Below are 19,907 nucleotides of genomic sequence, written 5' to 3'. Positions count from 1 at the left end.
ATTCTCAGCTTCCTGTCCCACATTCCACCAAAGCTGAACTGCTTCCCAGAGGACCATTCCACCATTTTCAGGTGTAACATCAGTAGGTTAACCTGTGCAGGACTTGTTTCCTTTCAGAACAACGCATCCTTCCACAAACACCAAATGGCTTTAAGCCACACCAACACTGAAAATCAATTCTTATAGGATATAATGTATTTTAAACTTAAAAGCTGAGGTCAAGGTCATTAAATCAGTATCTATTAAGCAACAACCTTCCTAAGAAAAACCTAGGAGCTTATATTTCTTAGATTGAAACAGGGTTTGCTTTGTTGGAGCACATAAACAGGAGGGGGAAGGGCTGTTTACGAGGGTGGATGGTGATAGAACAAGGGAGAATGGTTTGAAACTGAGACAGGGGAGGTTTAGGTTGGATATGAGGAGGAAGTTTTTCAGCCAGAGGGTGGTGAGGCACTGGAACAGGTTGCCCAAGGAGGCTGTGGATGCCCCATCCCTGCAGGCATTCAAGGCCAGGCTGGATGTGGCTCTGGGCAGCCTGGGCTGCTGGTTGGTGACCCTGCACATAGCAGGGGGTTGGAACTGGATGAGCATTGTGCTCCTTTGCAACCCAGGCCATTCTATGATTCCTTCAACATTTCCAAAAACTCATTTGGCTCCAGACTGTTTAAGGAGGACAAACCTCGTTGTTGTCTGAGCTGTTCACAGGCTTGTGCAGATGCTCAGCCATCCTCTGCACTGCTGCAGTGGCCCTGGTGAGCCCATACAGCCTTTCAGCTTGTGGTCACTCTGTTTTCCAGCCTGAATAAGGTAGGTGATTTCTCTGTGCATCCCCGTGCACTCCCAAAGCTATTGCCCTTTTGGTGTCGGTAGGTTAAAAAGCAAACAAGACATTCTCATGCAGTGCAATATCACACTTGGGGAGCTGAAGGTGTAAAGCAAACAATGTGTCTAAGGTGTAGGTACAGAGCATTGTTTACCTTTCTCTTGGCTTTTGCATGTCTGCCCTTTTGTTCTGTTCCTGATGTAATGATTTTTATGCAGGCGTTCAGTCTGCATGAAGTCATAGGAAATATGTGCCCACATCTCCTAATCCAATAAACATTGCTTTGTGATACCGAGGTGTTTTTAAAGTTCTGACCTGAACCTGGAGAGGTGATGCTGCATTGTTTCATTTCTTCATGCCGTAGAGCAGCAAGACTACAGCTGAACAGTGAACATGCTGTTACTTATTGGAGTGCTTCTCTGGTGAAGGGGGGAAGCTTTTCTGAGGCCAGTAACTGCTCTATCTTCTAAATTGCCTTTTTTTTTTAATGTTTCTGTAAATGGTCATGGTGTATGAGAGGCACCTTTATGGGCAAAGGGGCCCACGTATGTTGTTTTTATAACAAGCCCACCAAATTTATAACATCCACCGCATTTTACGGGAATGGTTCACTTATGGAAGTGGCTGTTTCCACCAGCCTGCCTTTGACTATGGTTTCCCATATCCTTACTGGGACACCAGACTTGAACCATGAAGGCTTAATGCTCGAGACCTCCCTAGAGAGGTATTGTGTTTACTGTCAGGAAGGGCTTTGTTAATACGAGCAAGGGAATGCAGGAGGAAACACAGCTTTTGGCTCATCTAGATGTTTTAGTTCTACAGTGTGTTCTGCATGCACTCAAACACGTACTCCTATTTCCTTATTTTCTTGTGGTCTGTCTCCAATAAACACTATTGCTGTGAAACCAGAACCCAGTGTTAAATATTGCCTATTATCAGCCTTCGGTTTTAAAAATTAGAAGAACTCTCATAAATGTAAAATTCTACCTAACAGCTTGCTCAGCATCTGTGTTCCACTTCTGCGCTCAGATAGCAGTCAGAACTTGTTGGTGGATGGGAAGGGAAGAAGCAGCAGGTTAATGTGATTCTAAGGTAAATCAGAGAAAGCAGGGAATGAGGCACTGAGGGTGGGATGGGTTGGAGGTGGGGGTCTTAGAAGTCCTTTCCAACCTCCATGATTCTGTGATCTTGATGATTAGATGCCACTGTTACAGGTATAATTAAGAAGAAGTGAATGTCTTCTTGATAGCAGGCTCTGCCTTGTGGCTGGGATGAGATCAGCCTGTTTCAGAGTAAGCATGCTATAAAAATAAGTGTGATTGTAAGCAGCCTTTGAAGGGCCAGCATAAAGCACAGCTGTTGTCCTGTTACTCCTTTGATTGCTGTTTGTTTGCCTTGTTTCTTATTGCTACATCAACAACAGTGGGAGTTCAAGGTGATATTCCTGGAAGCCTTTTTTTTCTTTTTCTTTTTTTTTTATAAGGACAGTTTCATGAATTTAAAAGCTTGTGCTCCGTGGGTTAATGAAGGTACGTGGATTCTCAAGCTTGTTGATGTAACTTATTTCTCATGTGAGGTTAGTATTCTTAGAAGAATTGCAGAAGAAAAAACATCTGCTTTTCAGAATGGACTTCTGAGCAGCTCGGAAACCCACCTGGGAGTGAAGGCAGGTGTTGGCATATCAATATAAAGTCATTTCCATGAAAATCGGTCCGTGTCTGAGCACTTCTGGAAGGGTCACTTCCAATGACAGCCTCCTTTTTTCCTTCTCAAAGTCAACTCTTAGAAAGGGTAGATAACAGCAGGACAAGGGGAAATGGTTTGAAGTTGAAGGAGGGGAGATTGAGGTTGGATGTCAGGGGGAAATTCTTTGCTATGAGAGTGGTGAGGTGCTGGAACAGCTGCCCAGAGAGGCTGTGGATGCCCCGTCCATCCCTGGAGGTGGTCAAGGCCAGGTTGGATGGGGCCCTGGGCTGGTATGAAATGTGGAGGTTGGTGGCCCTGTTTGTGGTGGGAGGTTGGAGCTTCATGATCCATGAGGTCCCTTCCAACCCAAGCCATTCTGTGATACAGAGGTGAGGAGATCTTGGAGTTTTGCTGTCATCACAGAGCTTCCCAAGAAATTTGGTGGCAGAGAAGCCTTGGCTGGATTCACTTCTAAGCTGTGATAGATACTGTCTGACAGTCTTTTGAAATTTATCTTGATTTTTTCCTATTTAAGTGTTTACTTCTGAGATATACTGTGATGTGTTTCACTAATATTGCAGCTTTAGACTAGTTCTGCAGTAAACGTGCATAGCAGTTCAGAGATGGAACAACTAGCTAGGCTTAATGAAACAAAGGCAAGTGACATGTTAAGAGTGCAAATCATCTCCAGTTTTATAATTTCCCCCAAAAGGTATAAACACACACAACTGTTTATATAGCAGCAGGCATTATTTCACTGATCCCCCAAGGTTGTTTATATAGCAACAGGCATTATAACAACACTTTCTGTTTTCATTACTGCTGTGCTTAGTCATCTGAATCCCAGCCAGAGCTCTTTCATACTCTGAAAAGTCATCCAGGATCTTGTAAAACAATTAACTATGTCATTTTATTAAAACTTGCTTTTTATATTTGTGTCCCAGCGTTTGACAACCTCTGAAGACCTTCTGGAGATGCTTGGCTTCCTCCCAACTCCATGAACTTGATTGAGAGGGAACGATCTTGCTTCTATTTTTGTTTGCGCGCCTTCACATTTGCGGAGCAGATGTCCTTTTAAAATCCTCGATGCTATCAAAAAAGGAAGCCCTTCCTCACTTAACTGAGAGTCATTGAAAATAGCATGTGCACAGCGTAGGAGAGCCTTGGGTCCCCCTCATTGCCTGGATGCAGACGGTGCTATGAGAGCACACTGGGGTTGACCTGCTGTCTCACCGTCTGAGTCTAAAGGAAGTGCAGAAATGCTGGAGGTTTCAATGCAGGCTGGCTGTTCTGCATAGCAAGTACTGAAGGGACTGGTGTTTTGAACTTTATTAACATAGTCTGAGCCGTAAGACTGCTCCCACATGTTTTAGGACAAGACGAATATGGCTGGGGAAACAGTATGCTAAATGATGAACAGATGAGCTCAAAATTGGAGTCATTTGGAGCTCCCAAAAAAAGAGTATTCCAGAGCAGATAGTCTGTGGTTTCTGGTTGGAAGTAAATACATCTGCTTGTATACCACTAATCATGAAGTGTTCTAACAGGAATTAGTGTAGGAAACAGTCTGTTCTTCTTTGCACGTAACTTCAGAACAGCCTTGTTTTCTATGAGAGGCAGCTGCTTAGTGGGAAAAGCCCTAATTTTGGTCTTGGGTATACAACCTTATATTACACAGCAATAGAAAGATAGCTGAGTGGTTTCTAGTTAAGCCAGTTTAATTGAGGGAGTGGAATAGTCCTTGTGCTACTTATGTTATGCAGCATATAAGAGAGCAGCTGAATCAATGCAGTTTAATACACATTAAGATAAAAATACCTTTTGCTCTGGGAACCTTTGTTTGAACCTGTGTGGTTCTTCATGATGTTGGAATGAATAGCACAGCATCATAGAAAGTACCCACAGATATGACAGGCTGATCTTCTGTAGAGGTGGAGTTGACCTCAATCTAAACTTCATCTCTTATTTCTTTAGGTTCTTTTTTACAGGTGCTCCTTGGGATTATCTTAGGACAAACAAAAACTCAGAGTCTTGAACAGAGCAGCCCCTGGGCAGTTACCAACTAACGGTTATAAATCCAGCCTTATCTGATTTTTCAAAGACTTTTCATGATGCTGAAATTAAGTTTTTCACAAGGGGTTTTTAGAGGGTAGAGATCTCTTCTGAATGAAGGGATCCCATGGGTTGAATTTGGGTTTGTTCCCAAAGATCTTGTAGAAAAGTGTCTCCTGCCTATAGCGGGGGGTTGGAAATAAATAATCTTAAAGCTCCCTTCCAACCCAAACCAATCTATGATCACCAGCTTTATTCCTTTCTTTATATCTCTAGTAACCAACCTGGCGTGATGTCAGTTATCCCAGAAGCCAAAGTAAGAAAGCTCCAAAAATGTCTCATTTTGAGATGTGTAAAAGGAATTTCTGTGTAACTTAAGACATCTCACTTCCTAATTTCCTTCCATATGAACACCCTTGAGCTCTCTGCTCGTGAGGTATGATGCATCTCTTCCTTCTGTGGGATAAGCATTGATAATAACTGGTCAGAGAGGAGACTCAGGCCACTCTCTGAAGTGCCTGCTGTCTGAAGTGTAGTTCTTTCCCAGTCCACGTTCACTACGTGTGTTTGTTCAGCCACGTAGCACTGAAGAACACGAAGCTGCGTATAGGAGCTAACTATAAGTCAGGAAATGGCAATTAGAGCATCATTAATGATTTACATACAGAGAGGGCGTTTGTTCCATCAGATTTGGATGGCTGGGTCTGTTGCGTGCTGAATGAACAATCTCCTCTTGGTTCCTTGCTATCTCAGGGTGTGATGGGTGGGGATGCTGATATTTAACAGCAACAACTGAAAACAGAGCTCTGTTTTAGGAGATCGAAGCAGCTCACGTTTAGCTTTTCTGCTCTTGTTTGCCTGCAAATAAAATGTAATTTACACAGTAAAATCCATCCTGTTTATTCTAGAGGCTTCCCGGAACTCGCATCCTGACTTTCCTTGCTGTGCATCTCTCCTGTTTGCAATCTCACAAAGCTTTTAGCCAGAGCAACATTATTATTATTATTATTATTATTTTGGTACATGCTTTGAAACGAGCACGACTCCTATGCATTCCTCTGATGTTGGCTGTTGGGATTAGAGAGATCCTTTAATCCAATTCTTTTCATGCTATGAAACCTTAGAATTTAAGGATGACTGTAAAAACGAGTGTTCTATTAAAATCCGATTGTGGTAGGAGCAACAAATGTAATGCTTTTAATTAATTTATTTTTTTTTCCTCTTGCCTCGGGCTGGTTCTTTGGTTAACCAAACCCACTGTAATCCCATCAGGAGAATGTGGTGATCATTTAGTAATTTATATTGTATGGTTGTCTTAATCCAGGTTCTGTCACTGTAGCAGAAAAATAAGAACCCAAGCCCACCATATGACTCGGCCATGTCCATATGGAAATAATAAACCACATAATAAATGCTCTCCTGTTGTACAGCACGGTGCTCGGGATGGGTTTCTTTCAAAGCAGTTTTTCCCTTTCTAAAACACAGAAGAGCAAAGAAAATCGTTCCTAATTTCAAGAGTTGTGTTTTCCTGTGGAAAACCTGCTTGGTGTTTAGTTTGAGCAGAATTACATGAGCTCTTGGTTTGAGGCAGAAATCCTTCCAAATTGGATGTTGCCATCCCATACTCTGCTTTCAGGCATTGCAGAAGCTGTTGTGGAGCTCAAAAAATACAGTAAAACTAACTCTGTAGGATTGTTCCATGTTTCATCGCTTGGCTTTGTGAGTATCACACTGGGACAGCCTCTGTATGTGAGTGTCTGAGATGGAACTGCTGGAGGGTTTGAACGTAATGCCCACTGACAGCTTTGAGTACCTGAAAGGAGCATACAAACTGCAGGGGAGTCAACTCCTGGAAAGGGGAGATAACAGCAGGACAAGGGGAAATGGCTTGAAGTTGAAGGAGGGAAGATTGAGGTTGGATTTAGGTTGGATTTCTTTACAGAGAGAGCGGTGAGGTGCTGGAACAGCTGCCCAGAGAGGCTGTGGATGCCCCGTCCATCCCTGGAGGTGTTCAAGGCCAGGTTGGATGGGGCCCTGGGCAGCCTGGGCTGCTCTGAAATGTGGAGGTCGGTGGCCCTGCATGTGGTGGGGGGTTGGAGTTTCATCATCCTTGAGGTCTCTTCCAACCCAAGCCATTCTATGACAACTCCATGTCACGTTGGTACTGTTTCCTCCCAACACCCTTTCCTAATGGTACTGGAGTTCTGGGCTATTTCGTATACTGGAACCAGCTCAGGGAGGATGTGCAGGGCAATTTATCCCTTTAGTTTGGGGATTCAAGCCTACAAGCCTCTTTTCCCTTTCCACTTGCTCATTTCAAAGGCATTTTTAGTTTGGCAACTTCTTAAATCATAGAATATCATAGAAATGTGCAGTTTGAAGTGATCAGCACTGGCTGTTGTGTTCATAGAATCACCAAGGTTGGAGAAGACCTACAAGATCATCCAGTCCAACCGTCCACCAATCACCAACAGTTCTCACTAAACCCTGTCCCTCAACACAATGTCTATACCTTGAACATACTGTATGTACTTTGTATGATAATCTGAGGGTAAAAACAACTTGCAGTTTGTGTGGAGTCAACGTGGTTTCTGTTTGTACCTGTTGATGCTTGGGCTAAAGCAAGCTGATGTTAGAACCTGTTTCTGAGCGACGTGGTGCTGTATCTGAACGCTGACTTCAATCATGAAAATGCCTAAATCTTGATATAAACCATTAAAAGAACACAGATTTAGTTCAGCTGTTGGACAGCATGTGCTTGTAGTAGCTGACGTTAGTGTAATAATTCCACTACCAGTTCCAGCATACGTTGATATGCTCAGGATGATGGATGGCACTTGCACAGAAATAAATGTTGGGGGTTGGTGAATGTGTGGGACGTTGTGTTGAAATTTGGGCTGCCCACCTGATGGCTCTTTGCACTGAGCTGTGAGGCTGCTCTCCTGTTACAGATAGGAAACGGAAAGAGTGTAATGAGGTTTAACAGTTGTACTGACTGATGGGTTTGTCCCTGTTCTTGGGTGGGTTTTGCTAATATGAGGTTATGAGTATTAAATGGAATATTTCCTTCAAGGTAATAGATGGCTTGGAAATGCTTGATTATCCTACAGCTTATTTGGAAACTGGCTGAATTAACAGAGCACACGATGATATCCATCGGGATGTGGGGTTTGGAAAGCTTTACTAATTTCATCTTTGCCTGTTTTTGTAGCTTAGATATCAACATGGGCTGAGTACTCCAGATTTAAGACAAACTCTTCCTAACCTGAAAAATTTCATGGAGCTCGGGCTCATGGTCAGATGGTAAGTCGTTTTCTTCTTGTTTTTAGGGATTCAACGGAGATGGATGCTACAAAAAAAGAAAATTAACTTTTGGAGGAGTGTAGGAGGGAAAGTATTATTTTAAACGTGATGTTTTGACCAAAGAGGGCAGTGAATTAATCATTCTTTTAAGACTGTATATAAGGTACAACTGCTGCCAGCCCTTCTATATTGTGACAGTCCAGGAGTGTGGAAGACCTTAAGCAGAACCAGTTTTAAAAGCCTGGCCAGCGTCTGCCTTCCCATTTGCTTTAAAATATAGTACAAGTGAGCTGCATGGGAGTCTGTGAATTATAATCACAGAATCATTAAGGTTGGACCACCAAGATGAGCATAATCGCTGCTGATGAAAATAGCTGTTGTGTGTTGAGTGTTGTTGCTAAATGGGAAGCTCCATTACTTGGTAACTGAAGGTAGGGCAGCCTTCCAGGGAAATGCTAATTGCTTCTGCTCTGATTTGCTGTGGAGGATCCAGAATCCTCTCCATTCTCTATACAGAAGGTCACAGAAACCAGTCTGCTCTGTTACAAGACCAGTATGCCTTGCAGAAGCTGTTTCAGCATCAGGCTTGAGCAATTCTCCTTTAAACCACTGAGATATCCTTGAGCAAACGTTGAAGACCATTCACAAGCACATTCCTGCAGGCTTTACATGCTTTGTGCTCATTTATATGTGATCTTTTGAACTAAGTATGCTTGTGCAGCATCTTACCTTAAAACAATTTTCTCCTGCCTTCCCATCTTCACTCTTTGGATGCCTGAATCCCACCCAAACACAGTACTGTGCTGTTTTAGGAGCCCTCAGTTAATGATTCACCTCTGCCCCAATGTTGTGGAGGTGGTGGATGTTCCCTTGTGTCATTGCCTTGCTCTTTGCAGATATTCCAGATGCTGCAAGGTGTTGAAAATATCATCCAGTGTGAGATAACCCCACCAGGGTTTGCTGCCAGATCGCTTGGTGCTGCCCTGGTGATGGAGATGGACTCAACACTGCTTCAGCTGATTGGAGAAATAATCTCTTTTGTCACAGTTAATGCTCAATTAGGGTGGAAGAGTTGCTCCTAATGGGATAATAAACTATTAAGCACTAATAGGCAAACATTAATAACTTGGAGTTGGTTTGTGGCTTCTGGGAGAATCTCAAAACCCAAAAAGCTGATTTCAGATGACACCACTGTGACGCTGGCTGATCTTTAACGGTGCAGTTAAAGCTTTCTAGGGCTGTTCATATTGTATCTGAATGCCCTGAAGCACTGGACAAACCCTGCTGGTGTATACCATCTTCTCACTACTGAAACTTCAAAAGAGTTTTGCTTTTTCAGAGATGATGATTGCTGCCTTCTGGTAGACCGAGTCTATCTTTGTTCCTCCAAATCAGAGGATGTGGGAAGGAGAGCAGCTATAAAGGCAGCTTGTGATCACACAGCCCTTAATACTAAAAGGCAAGGGTGGGGAAAAAAAAAGAGCTTTTCATTGCTGCTCCAGTTGAAAATGATAGGAGCAGGCTTTGGATGGAGTTACGTGCCTCGGAGTAACGTGGCTCAGTATCAGACCCCTGGAACAAGAATTCTGCTTTTAGCAACAGCCACTAAAGTCCTATGGGACGTCACTGTACCAGAGCACTTTCCAGCCCTTATTTCTATGCTGCACTTTGCTTTTATCTTTCCTTCAGCCCTTGAGTAGAAATGCTGATCAAAGTGAGCAAAGCTGTTTGGCAAATCGTTTGACTGGGAGGATAATCTTGGCAATGGGAAACAAATACGGGAGGAGGAGAAGGATCATCTTTGAGCAGAGCAGTACAAGTGTTGCCTGATGGAAGTCCAGCTCAGCCAGCAGCAAACAGACCCTGAGAAAAGGAAGCTGTGGTTCTCGTGCAGTTCCACGTTCTCAGTAGTTTTAACCTGATTCTCCCTTCTTTACTTATTCTGAGGTGCAGGAAGAAAAGCTTCAATCATCAGGCAAATATTGCTGTCAGTTTATGTGAGTTATCCATCACTGCGATGTCAAAACCCAAAGATGATGCGTGGTCACCTAAATAAGAATACAAAGGGCTAAAATACCCAAACCATGGCTTCTGTAGTGCCTGAACCTCATGTGCAGGCTGGGATGGGTGCAGGTGGCCTTGAATAAGCAGAGATGTGAGGGCTGTGGCTCACGAGGTGTACATCTCTGCTCTTCCCTTCAGCTTTGAAGAGCTGATAGTGTCAGCTTTAGGTATTTGTTGGAGGTTTTGCCTTTGTGCTGCCAGTTTTTTTTTTTTTTTTTCCTGTTAGGCGATACGCAGTCATTAGCAAGACAAAACACATTTTTGGGCTGGATAATATTTCAAAACATGTAGGAATATGGAGCACAGTTCTCCGGGAATATCACATTCCCTCCTTGCCCCCACATGAATGTCTATGCCTCATTTCCTTCTCACCTCCACGACTTGCATGCATAGTTGTTCTTTTTTTAACTTTTTCTTAAGGCTAATGACTCTAAACAAGGCTCCTTAGTGCTTCCTAATAATATAAATGGAAATGAGCCTTTACAGGGAGCCTGGCTCAAGGGGAAAACTGGCGAGACTTCCATAGCCAGGCACTGAAGTTGAGCACATGCGTAGCAAAGCACAGATGCCCACTGTCTTGTGAATAGTATCTGCTTACATATATTTAAGCAAGCAGAAAGGCCACCAGCTGTTAAAATGAAGATTGGAAGGGATTTTTCGTTTTCAGGATACAGCAGGTGAGTAATCTGATGCTCTGTGCTGCAGACAGCAGTCGGCAAAGTATTTCCAGGCTATCCTTCATCTGTGGGATGAGAGCAGGAGCATGTGAGGTAGTGATGAGTTTTTCTTATTCACTCATTCATTTACACTGACCAGTTTGGTTTTTTTGTTGTTGTTGTTCAACTGCTGGTCTTCAGTTTCCTTTGTTATCACTGTAGATAGCTTTTGCTGAACTGCTGTCAAATCACAGTCACGCTGGTAAACACCAACACTTACGTTGCACTTAGTTTATCTTTGAAGAGGACCTACTTGTAGTTTTTACTTTTCTCTAGAGACATCTGTGTTTCTCTGCAGCCTGGAATTGAATCCTAGAGATAAACAGGGTAACCAAAATCTGTAGTTATTTAATTCAGGCTTAGCCTCACTCTCTGATCAGTTTAGGTCTGAGTACAGAATAGTTTTGTTACTCCTGCAGATGTTGGGATGATGTTTAATTTTTTTTTTTTATAACTTTGGTTGTAAAACCAATTAGCCCATTATTTCAGACTTCTGTCAGAGCAAATTTGGCAGTTTTCTATAGATTCTCTGCTTCAGATGAACTGCAGTTCTTCCTGCAGCCTTTTGTATATCTGCAGGGTTGGACTGAGGTTTATGCATTGCTGCTGGATCCCTCTGCCTGGTGAGACTTGGTTTAGTTTCTCAAGCATGACACTTAAATGATGAATACATGTTTTCACATCGCAACTTGCACGATTTGTTGCATCAAGCTTGCAGGTCTGCAAGCTCTGCTTCCCTCTTCGTATCTCCTGGCACCTATATTCTGCTGTATTTACTTTTCTCCTCCTGTACCCTAACTGCACAGTAGTATTGTATAATACTGTATTATATGTAGATGAAGCCAGGACAGATCTGCTTCTGCACGTGCTGTTACAGAGGCTACACGACAGCAAAGCTGTACTTTCCTGCTATCAGATTTAGATGATGTCTTACTTTCTTAAGGCATAAGATGACGAGATAAAGTTTTTTTGATATACATTTTCCCAGTTGTGTTCTCCAAAATCTTTGTTTCCTTTTGGGAACACTTCTCTGTATTTCAGATTTCTCAAGCATGGGATCTCGCTGGCTTCCAGAAAAGCAGCTCATTTTTAAGACCAGCATTTGTTGATGCATAAGGGCCCTATGCAGTTTTTCTCTGAATATCTGAAAATATGCAGTTCATTCCAGCTTTTGAAACACTGAATCTTTACTTTACACATAGACTGCTTACACATATACACTAGACTTTGTTTTATTCCTTTCTGCATGGTCACCTTTATCTTTCACAAGTCAGCCTGACTTCTGAGGAATGGTATTTGTATTAAGAGCAAATAAAGCAGCAGTCTGCAACCTCGAGCAGTGCAGTGAGAAGGCTTTTCCTAGTGAAGAAATGAAACAACAGGGTTAGCTAATGTGAGCAAATGCACGTGCTCCTTCAGAAATCCCTGTCTGCAGTCAGGGAGATGTCCTTTGGAGCCCTTATATAAAAGCTATACCCAAAAACTCTTGCACACCAAGGCCTTTCCAATACTTGAAGGGAGTGGATACACAGGATGGGGAAAGGGCTGTTTGTGAGGGTGGATGGTGATAGGACAAGGGGGAATGGTTTTAAACTGAGACAGGGGAGGTTTAGGTTGGATATGAGGAGGAAGCTCTTGAGCCAGGGGGTGGTGAGGCAGTGGAACAGGTTGCCCAAGGAGGCTGTGGATGCCCCATCCCTGCAGGCATCCAAGGCCAGGCTGGATGTGGCTCTGGGCAGCCTGGTCTGCTGGTTGGCGACCTGCACGTAGCAGGGGGTTGGAACTGGGTGAGCATTGTGCTCCTTTGCAACTTTGCAACCCAGGCTGTTCTATGGTTCTATCATTACATTTGAATTTCAGAGGTATGCCTTGGTTCAGATTCTGCTAGATTCAAGAGGAGCCCAACACATAACATTACAGCGGAGGAAACTCTGGTAGCTTAATTTATGAAGATTTTTTTATTTCAAAAGCACGTGTCAGAATTCCATAGCTGCCAAAAGGCACAGTTTCACCCCAGCTTCATACTGGCAGCCTCCCTTAGCATCCCTGTCACCGCTGTGTGTTACTTACCCAGTAATCTCAGAGAAGGTGAGAAGCTATTATTGCTCTGTAGCACGGTTGACATGATATTGGCCCAGGGCTGTGCTTGGAGCTTCAGCCATTTCAGATGGCTGTGAACCAACTTAAACACCTTCATTTAGCCTCCTCGCTGCCATGAGGTCATAGTTTGCAACACACACACAAAAAAAAGATCAAATGGTGTTATTTTTTTTTCTAAAGTATTCTCATACCAAAGAGCTGTAGCTGTGGATTTTGGCTTTGGGCCCGACAATCAAGATTTAGTATTTTGACCAGCTGTGATCCAGTAATGTTCCTCAGAGGAAACGTTTTGCAGGGAGGAAAAGATGCATGTTTGAGCCTGTGAATTGTGTTCTGTCTCATAATGCTTTACAGTTTCTCTGTGCCCCTTGCAGGCAGATTAAATAATAGCAACTGAATTTGACCAAAGAAACTCTTTATCAAAACCACAAACGGATCCCAGTTGCAATCTGTTCTCTAGGAAAAATAACTCCAGAAATGGCTGTGCACTATTTCAATCAGTGTACCAGAGGTGTTTGCAGTGTGGAGTTCACGTCTTGCACCACAGGTCTGAAGAGTAAAAATGACTATTCTGGGGGAGAAAACAGATATCTTGTAGGTTTTCTGCCAGTAAAACTGAAGTTAGAGTCTGTATAAATTGCTGTTCTAGATTTGGATGCGATTGAAGCACTGAAATCACTGGTGATGTAATTTTCTTATCTACGATAGCCAATAAATCAGAGTTTCTCTTCCATTTTTGTTTTCAATTTAGAAATTCTATTTCCTCAGAACAATTTGACCTACTCCTCTGTGTCACTCGTCCCAGTCTGATCCAACTGGATGACTAAACACCATTAAGACCCAATGACAGTTCATCAGGCCAGGTTTTCCTACTCCACTAGTTGCAGGCTGTTCCTTTTGGGCAGGTGTCCACATCTGTTTGCTGTCCCAGAAGATCAAGCAGGTCATTGTGTCAGGAAGCTGAACCAGCTCACCCCCAGTGATTCAGGTCAAGGCTGCACTCCTGCATTGCTGAACTTGTTTGGCTAGCAAGGATACCTTGCACTCTCTACAGTTTATGGGCAATTGGATGTTAATTTTCTATGTGAAGTGCTTTTTCTTATTAATTCCATGAGCTGTGAAGCTGATAAAGCACCTTTTTCTCATGGCTTTGCCTTGATGCAGTGCTGTGTGTTTTGGTAACGATACAGACGTTGCTCACGGGAAATAAGAGTAGAATAGAGTTCCTCTGTCAGCTGCTTGTTTTCGTAGAGATTAATAGCAACCTCGTACATCTGAGCTCCGTGCTTCTTTGGAAACCGTGGTTTGACTTCACATTCTCACCTGGGGGAAGGTGAGGGAGCAGGAGAAGATCCCTTGGCTTGACTGTAGCTAAGAACTGCGTATTTTTTATTTCACTTACTGCAGCATGATGATCCATCACATAATCATGACATGGCTCGGGTTGGAAGGGACCTCAAAGATAATCCAGTTCCAACCCCCTGCTGTAGGGCAGGGCTGCCAACCACTAAATCACTCACTAGATCAGGTTGCCCATGGCCCCATCCAACGTGACCTTGAGCACCTCCAGGGATGGAGCATCCACAGCTTTTGGGTACAGAGACCCATTCATTCTAAACTGACTGCTCAGTTCGTGGCTGAGAAGAGGCATCCAGAGGGGAGGATGGGATGGTCCCCTTCATCACTGGGGGCTCACAGTATGGTGTTGCTCCACTGCCTGCACTGTTATTTTTTTCCACCAGTGATTGTGGAAAGAGACGATGAACTCTTGGATGGCTGATCTCCAAAGGCCCTTGTGTGTATTTATTTTTATCTAAATGCCGTAGCTAATATTTGATAGGCATTTAAACCATTCTGTTGATCTCATTCCTGCTGTCTCAGCTTTAGGCTGTTATCCCCGTATTTATTCCTGACTGAAGCTAAGTCCATCCCATTCATATTTAATGGCAGCGAGGAATAGTTTCAGCAATCTGCCTGCATATGTGTCCAGCAGATTAAAACCCAATCTTACATGCTGAAGTGGGGCCCATTTAACCGTATGTACTTTAAGGGGCCTGGCTGCAAGTGCTTTTTATTTTAATTCATTAGTTTGAATGCTTGTATGATAAATGAAGATGCTTCCTGCCATACTGCCCTATGGACCGCCCTTATGTACTCCGTTAAAGAACTGGGAGGTTGTTTTGTAAAGGAGGGAGATTAGCTCTGCATTGCTGCTATGTTTAGGCTGTTAGATCACTTAGTGTAGATCATTCTGCCAGTTCGACTTACTAAGAGATTTTTTTCCTTTGGCTGCTGTACTGAAGAGGTATTGTTCAGACATACATAACATGTTAACTTGAATGGCCTTGTCATAACAAGCACTTTAAAAACTCTTCTGGTCCTACAAGCTAATTAATGTCTCACCCTTTTTGACTGCATCTACAAAACAGTTTGGCTGTTATTTCTTTTTAGGAGGAGCTCGAGTTTACGTGCCCACCAGAACAGTTTATAAAGCTGCTTCTCTCGAGCTAATTAGCCATAACAGTTGTTCACGTTTGTTGTACTCAGGCACTTACATCTCTGCTGTTTCTTCACCTTCGTAGCAAACATACTGTTGTACCTAAGTTGGACTGATCAGCTCTTACCGAAGGTAATTTGGGGCTTGCCAGTTAGTCTTGTGCCAAGCTCTCTGCATGGATGTCTTTGTCCTTTAAAGAGGCTAATCACATGCAGCAGGATTTGCTCCAAACACGCCTGTTCAGGACACTGTGCTTTTCTTGTGTCTTCTCTGGACCCTTTTCCGACCGCTTGCATTGCAGGCAGGAGCTTTTATCACTGAAATACTGTGCAAAGAGTAATATTGCTTTATGACTGTTTCGAGAAACACTCATCTGTGCTTAAATTCACAACGTAATGTACAGCTTGAAATTGTTCCAAGGTTAGATTTTGATCTCCTGCATGCCTTCCCTGGGGCTGTAGATAGTCAAATAAGATTCAGAAAAATGGCAGAACTTCCTGTAAGCCTTTCTTGGCATTGTCCCTAAATCAAGAAATAAGAAGCCCCTTCCATCAAGCCTTTCCTTTGCTATGTAAAGGATGCAAGATCTTATGCTGCAGCTTTTCCTCCTAGCTTAGAGCTATTCCTTCTGAATAGTTCCTCCTAGTGGGTGTGGATCCAAGCTTTTAGCAGAACAATGAGCAAGGCATATCCAAACCTTTGTAGCATTGAAGCTCTTGCTCTGTCAGGCTCCTCTGTGTACCTTGCAAGGCCTTGTGACAGCTTTGTGCTCCTCTTAGCAGCCAGGCTGGACCCAGCTCATGCTTTGGGCTCAGTTTTGTAAAGATTCAGCAAGTCTGGAGGAGACGTGAAAAAAGCAAAGTCTTGAGATAAACAGAATCTAATGAAGTAAGTCATATCAAATAAATCCTCATTTATTGTCTGATTCGAGGCTGGAAGGTTCAAGCTGGAGGAAGGGGAGGGGAGACCAGACCATCCCTAACATACATCTGCAGTGCACATTGCCTGAGCAGAGTTTTCAACTGTCCTTTCTCAGATTTTTGTCATATTGCATCATTTTGAAAATAAATGGTTGATTGTACGGGGGTTGGCTGAAGTATTTAAAATCCACGTGTGAAAGTCACTGCTCAGTAAGGGACTATGGGATAACCTCTGGGACTGCATACACAGCACCTGAGAGCACCTGTGGCACACGCTGCTTTCTTTGTCACCTCCACTGGGAACCTTTGCGAGGAGAGCTTTGAATGTTCTTTGGTGTGCCTCAAAGGGCTCAAACAGCAGTTGAAATCTAAGAAGAAAGTTGCTGGCTTTGCTGCTAGCTGCATGTGGTGCCTATCGCTCTGCTCCACTCCCTGCAACTGTGAATTCCAGCGAGCAGATTTTCCTTGAGGTGGCTGGGCTTGTTAGAGGAGAGAAGCAAGCCCAAGACATGCGTTAAGGGGCAGCCTGGGAGGAAGCAAGATGGGAGAGGAAATGGAAGGCACGCTGCCTTGCTATGGGGATGCTTATTTTTCACACAGGGACCTGTAGCAACCTTGCTTATCCTATTTACAAAAGGGGGAAACAAAAAATAGGATGGAAAAGGATCCACGCTGGGGGCTGTTCGTAGCTGCTGTTACAAGATTTCTCCCTGCAAGACTAATCCCAAAATATATCAGGCCTTGAATTGGAGGAGAGAGTTTCTTTTAAGTGGAGCTAATGAGTTTGACTCGTACTGACAGCAGCCGAGTCTTGGTTGTGTATTCAGGGGATCAGAAATGACGGTGTTTAAAAGAAACTGGGAGGAAAATGAGCTGGTTGCTTAAGTTAAGGTACGGCATACTATTTGCATATCGGATGGCGATTATATTTGGACAAGGATTAAACCTACAAAGGAAAATTCATGTAACGCCCCAGATGACGTAAAGCGGACGTTCCAAATTATAGACCCTGAGACAGTGTAAGTGGAACTGTATTAACAGTCAAATTGAACTTGTAAATTAAGCTCGATTATTCCACGTTCCACAAGAAACCGATGTTGACACTTGTCCAAAAAGGTTTGGAACGATTGGCACGGCGAAGCAAAAGATCTGGCAAAATTAATCATCTGCAAATAGCAAAGTTAGCGTGGCTTTCCTTTGTGCAGCTGTCAGTAAAGTCCACTGCTGGAAGAAGTCTCTCGTAGAGGATTCAGCCCTTATTACTTGCTTTTGAAGAGTTTATGATGGCCCAGCACAGGCCATAAATACATAAATACACGGTCAACAGTAATAATTCATAAAGCGCAGCCTGGCCCTATAAAATGGTGTTAACAGTCCGAATTAACGTAACGTGGTGGTTTCTTGGGTGATTGACTCCTCAAATCGTGGAGTTCCGTAAATGTTCCCCTCACGATCCTGCCGGCTTTCAGTAAAGCTGTCCTCTGGGGTGTCTTCTGCAGTTCATATGGCGTTAAACACTTGTGGGCTTTTTAGCACTTTAGGATACAAGTGGTTGGCCAGACCGAGCTCGGAGTTGTGATAAAATAATTGCTTCAGCCTTTGGTGAAACATCTGTATTGCTCGTGAGCGTGCCTGACAGCTGTGATTTATCCTTTCCTTCTTTTATAGTGATCGACACCATACATCCAGTGCAATTCCCGTTCCAAAGAGGCAGAGCTCTAGCTTCGGCAGATTGGATGTTGGCTTTTCCAGTGGGCTTCCTTCTCCAGATAAAGGACTCCGAAAACGAGCTAGCACGGGAAACGAGAGACTGCAGTACAAAACTCCTCCTCCTAGTTACAACTCTGCTTTAACGCAGCCTGTAGCCATTGCAGCCCACGTGGGAGGATTAGATAAAAAACCCGGATCGATAGCTTCTTCCCTCGATACCTCCATGGACTCCTCAAAAGGAAATAAGAAAGGAGAGGACTTGTGTGGCAGTTTAAACGGAGAAAACGGGAGCCTAACCAATACCCAAGACCAGCAGGAGTCTTTCCTAGGACATACTAGTGCAATAAATGGGGCGTTGCTGCCCGGTGAGTGTTCCAGCACCATAAGCAGCGAGCAGCCTTGTGAGTTTCGGCCCTCGCTCGGCCCCGTCCTTTGCTGCACTGTGGAGCAAGCAGAGGAAATAATGGGGATGGAAGCGACGGGGTTCAGCACGGGAGATCAGCTAGAAGACTTTAACTCCATCCCGGTGGAGCACGCCGTGGCAGTGGAGTGCGATGAACAGGTCCTGGGGGAGTTTGAGGAGTTCTCTCGGAGGATCTATGCACTGAATGAAAACATGTCCAGCTTCCGCAGGCCGCGCAAAAGTTCGGACAAGTGAGCTGGGACGGGGATTTGATAGCGGACATTGAGGTGAAATCAGCGATCTGGAATGGAGATGAAATTGCACTTATTCTTTATATTAATTATATATATATATATAAGTATATATATATATAAAGCTAAAGCTGTTCCAATGGTGTTAGGACAAACGGACTTGTTACTGAGCACGATAACACAGGATCATGGTATATTCACAGCCCAGGTAAATTTTGATTCTGCTTCCAGTCCTCTTGCGTCTGGTATTTATAATCTGTTGGGTTTTGTGGGTTTTTTTTAGGCGGTGGAGTCCATTTGTAAGCGCTTTCCTGGAAGAAAAAAAAAAACTTCAAGTGCTGATCTGGCCCTCCTATGAGTATTTGTTTTGTTTTCTTAATTATTATTTAGAATTAAACTTATTTTAATCTTATCAGAAGGCAAAAACAAAAAAAAAAGAAGTTAAATTAAAAATACGATTATGGTAAGAGCTCTTCATGTTCTCCCATGTACTCCTGTGCTTTCTTGAGCAATGCAGTCGGCCTGACAGAAATGCCATGAATGAGCCATAGTCAGACAGCTTTCTCTTGGCTGCACTGTGCTGTTGTGGAAGTTTGCACTGATGGGCCTTCAGCTGGTGGTGTGCACTTGCCAGAGAGAGAGCACCTGAGGTTTCCCTGTGCCTGGTTCATCATGTTTCCTCCTTTCCTCCACGCTCAGTCTTCCTTCTAGTAGAGCCCATGAGCACCCAATCACCTCTAAGGTTTGTTAGAAAAATCTCATGTCTCATTCTCCATTTAACTTCATTATCTCCAAGCTAATCAGCAGAAGCCTGATGAGCATACAGTGTGAGTGGGGTTCACCCACCATGCTCAGTGCTTGGAATTAGGCAAACTTGTGGAACCACTCTACCCTCTGTAGAAGGGAGGCACTTGGCATAATTCATTGATATCCCTTTAACTGGACCATCCGTGTGTTAAGGAGGAGCCTTCTGGCTTTGGTTGGAGCTTTGTTGTGGGGCTGCTCACCCCTGGCACATATGTTTGGCTAACTAATGGGAAAGCCATTAGCAGCCCATTTTGTGATTCCTGCTATTTGTTTGAGTTTGGATTCCATCGCTCTTGCTTTCTATATTGCATGACCAAGAATTCAGGCTTGGTCACGTGCTCTCAAATATAAAAAATATATAGCTTCATCATGCCTGGCTTTTTTGTTTTCCTTCCTGGTCCGTGCTTTTTTTTGAACCAATGACCTACTCTCTCTCCTAACAACACCATAAGGCTAGTCTAAATCAGTTTCTTAAAATGTGGATTTGTATAATCTCAACTATCTGTTGTCAAAGCAAGATGTGTACACAAGAACCAATATACACAATAGCACCATTCTAGATTATACATTTTCCA

The 19,907-nt window shown here is 43.5% G+C and overlaps 1 protein-coding gene across 4 annotated transcripts in view; it reads left to right on the top strand.

The window, feature by feature from the left end:
• UVRAG (UV radiation resistance associated) overlaps nucleotides 1–19,707 on the top strand; it is an 83,435-nt gene extending 63,728 nt beyond the window's left edge. For all 4 annotated transcript variants that reach the window (XM_090134163.1, XM_090134162.1, XM_031601097.2 and 1 more), the window contains 2 exons: nucleotides 7,773–7,864; nucleotides 17,830–19,707. In XM_090134163.1, coding sequence (XP_089990289.1) covers nucleotides 7,773–7,864; nucleotides 17,830–18,529 — 792 coding nt within the window. In that variant the 3' untranslated portion in view covers nucleotides 18,530–19,707. The remainder of the gene's footprint in view (nucleotides 1–7,772; nucleotides 7,865–17,829) is intronic.
• The last annotated feature ends 200 nt before the right edge of the window (nucleotides 19,708–19,907 follow it).

Source organism: Phasianus colchicus, chromosome 1, assembly GCF_987193195.1.
Source record: "Phasianus colchicus chromosome 1, bPhaCol1.hap1.1, whole genome shotgun sequence".
NCBI classification, from domain to species: domain Eukaryota; kingdom Metazoa; phylum Chordata; class Aves; order Galliformes; family Phasianidae; genus Phasianus; species Phasianus colchicus.
This window is presented reverse-complemented; position numbering and strand designations above follow the sequence as displayed.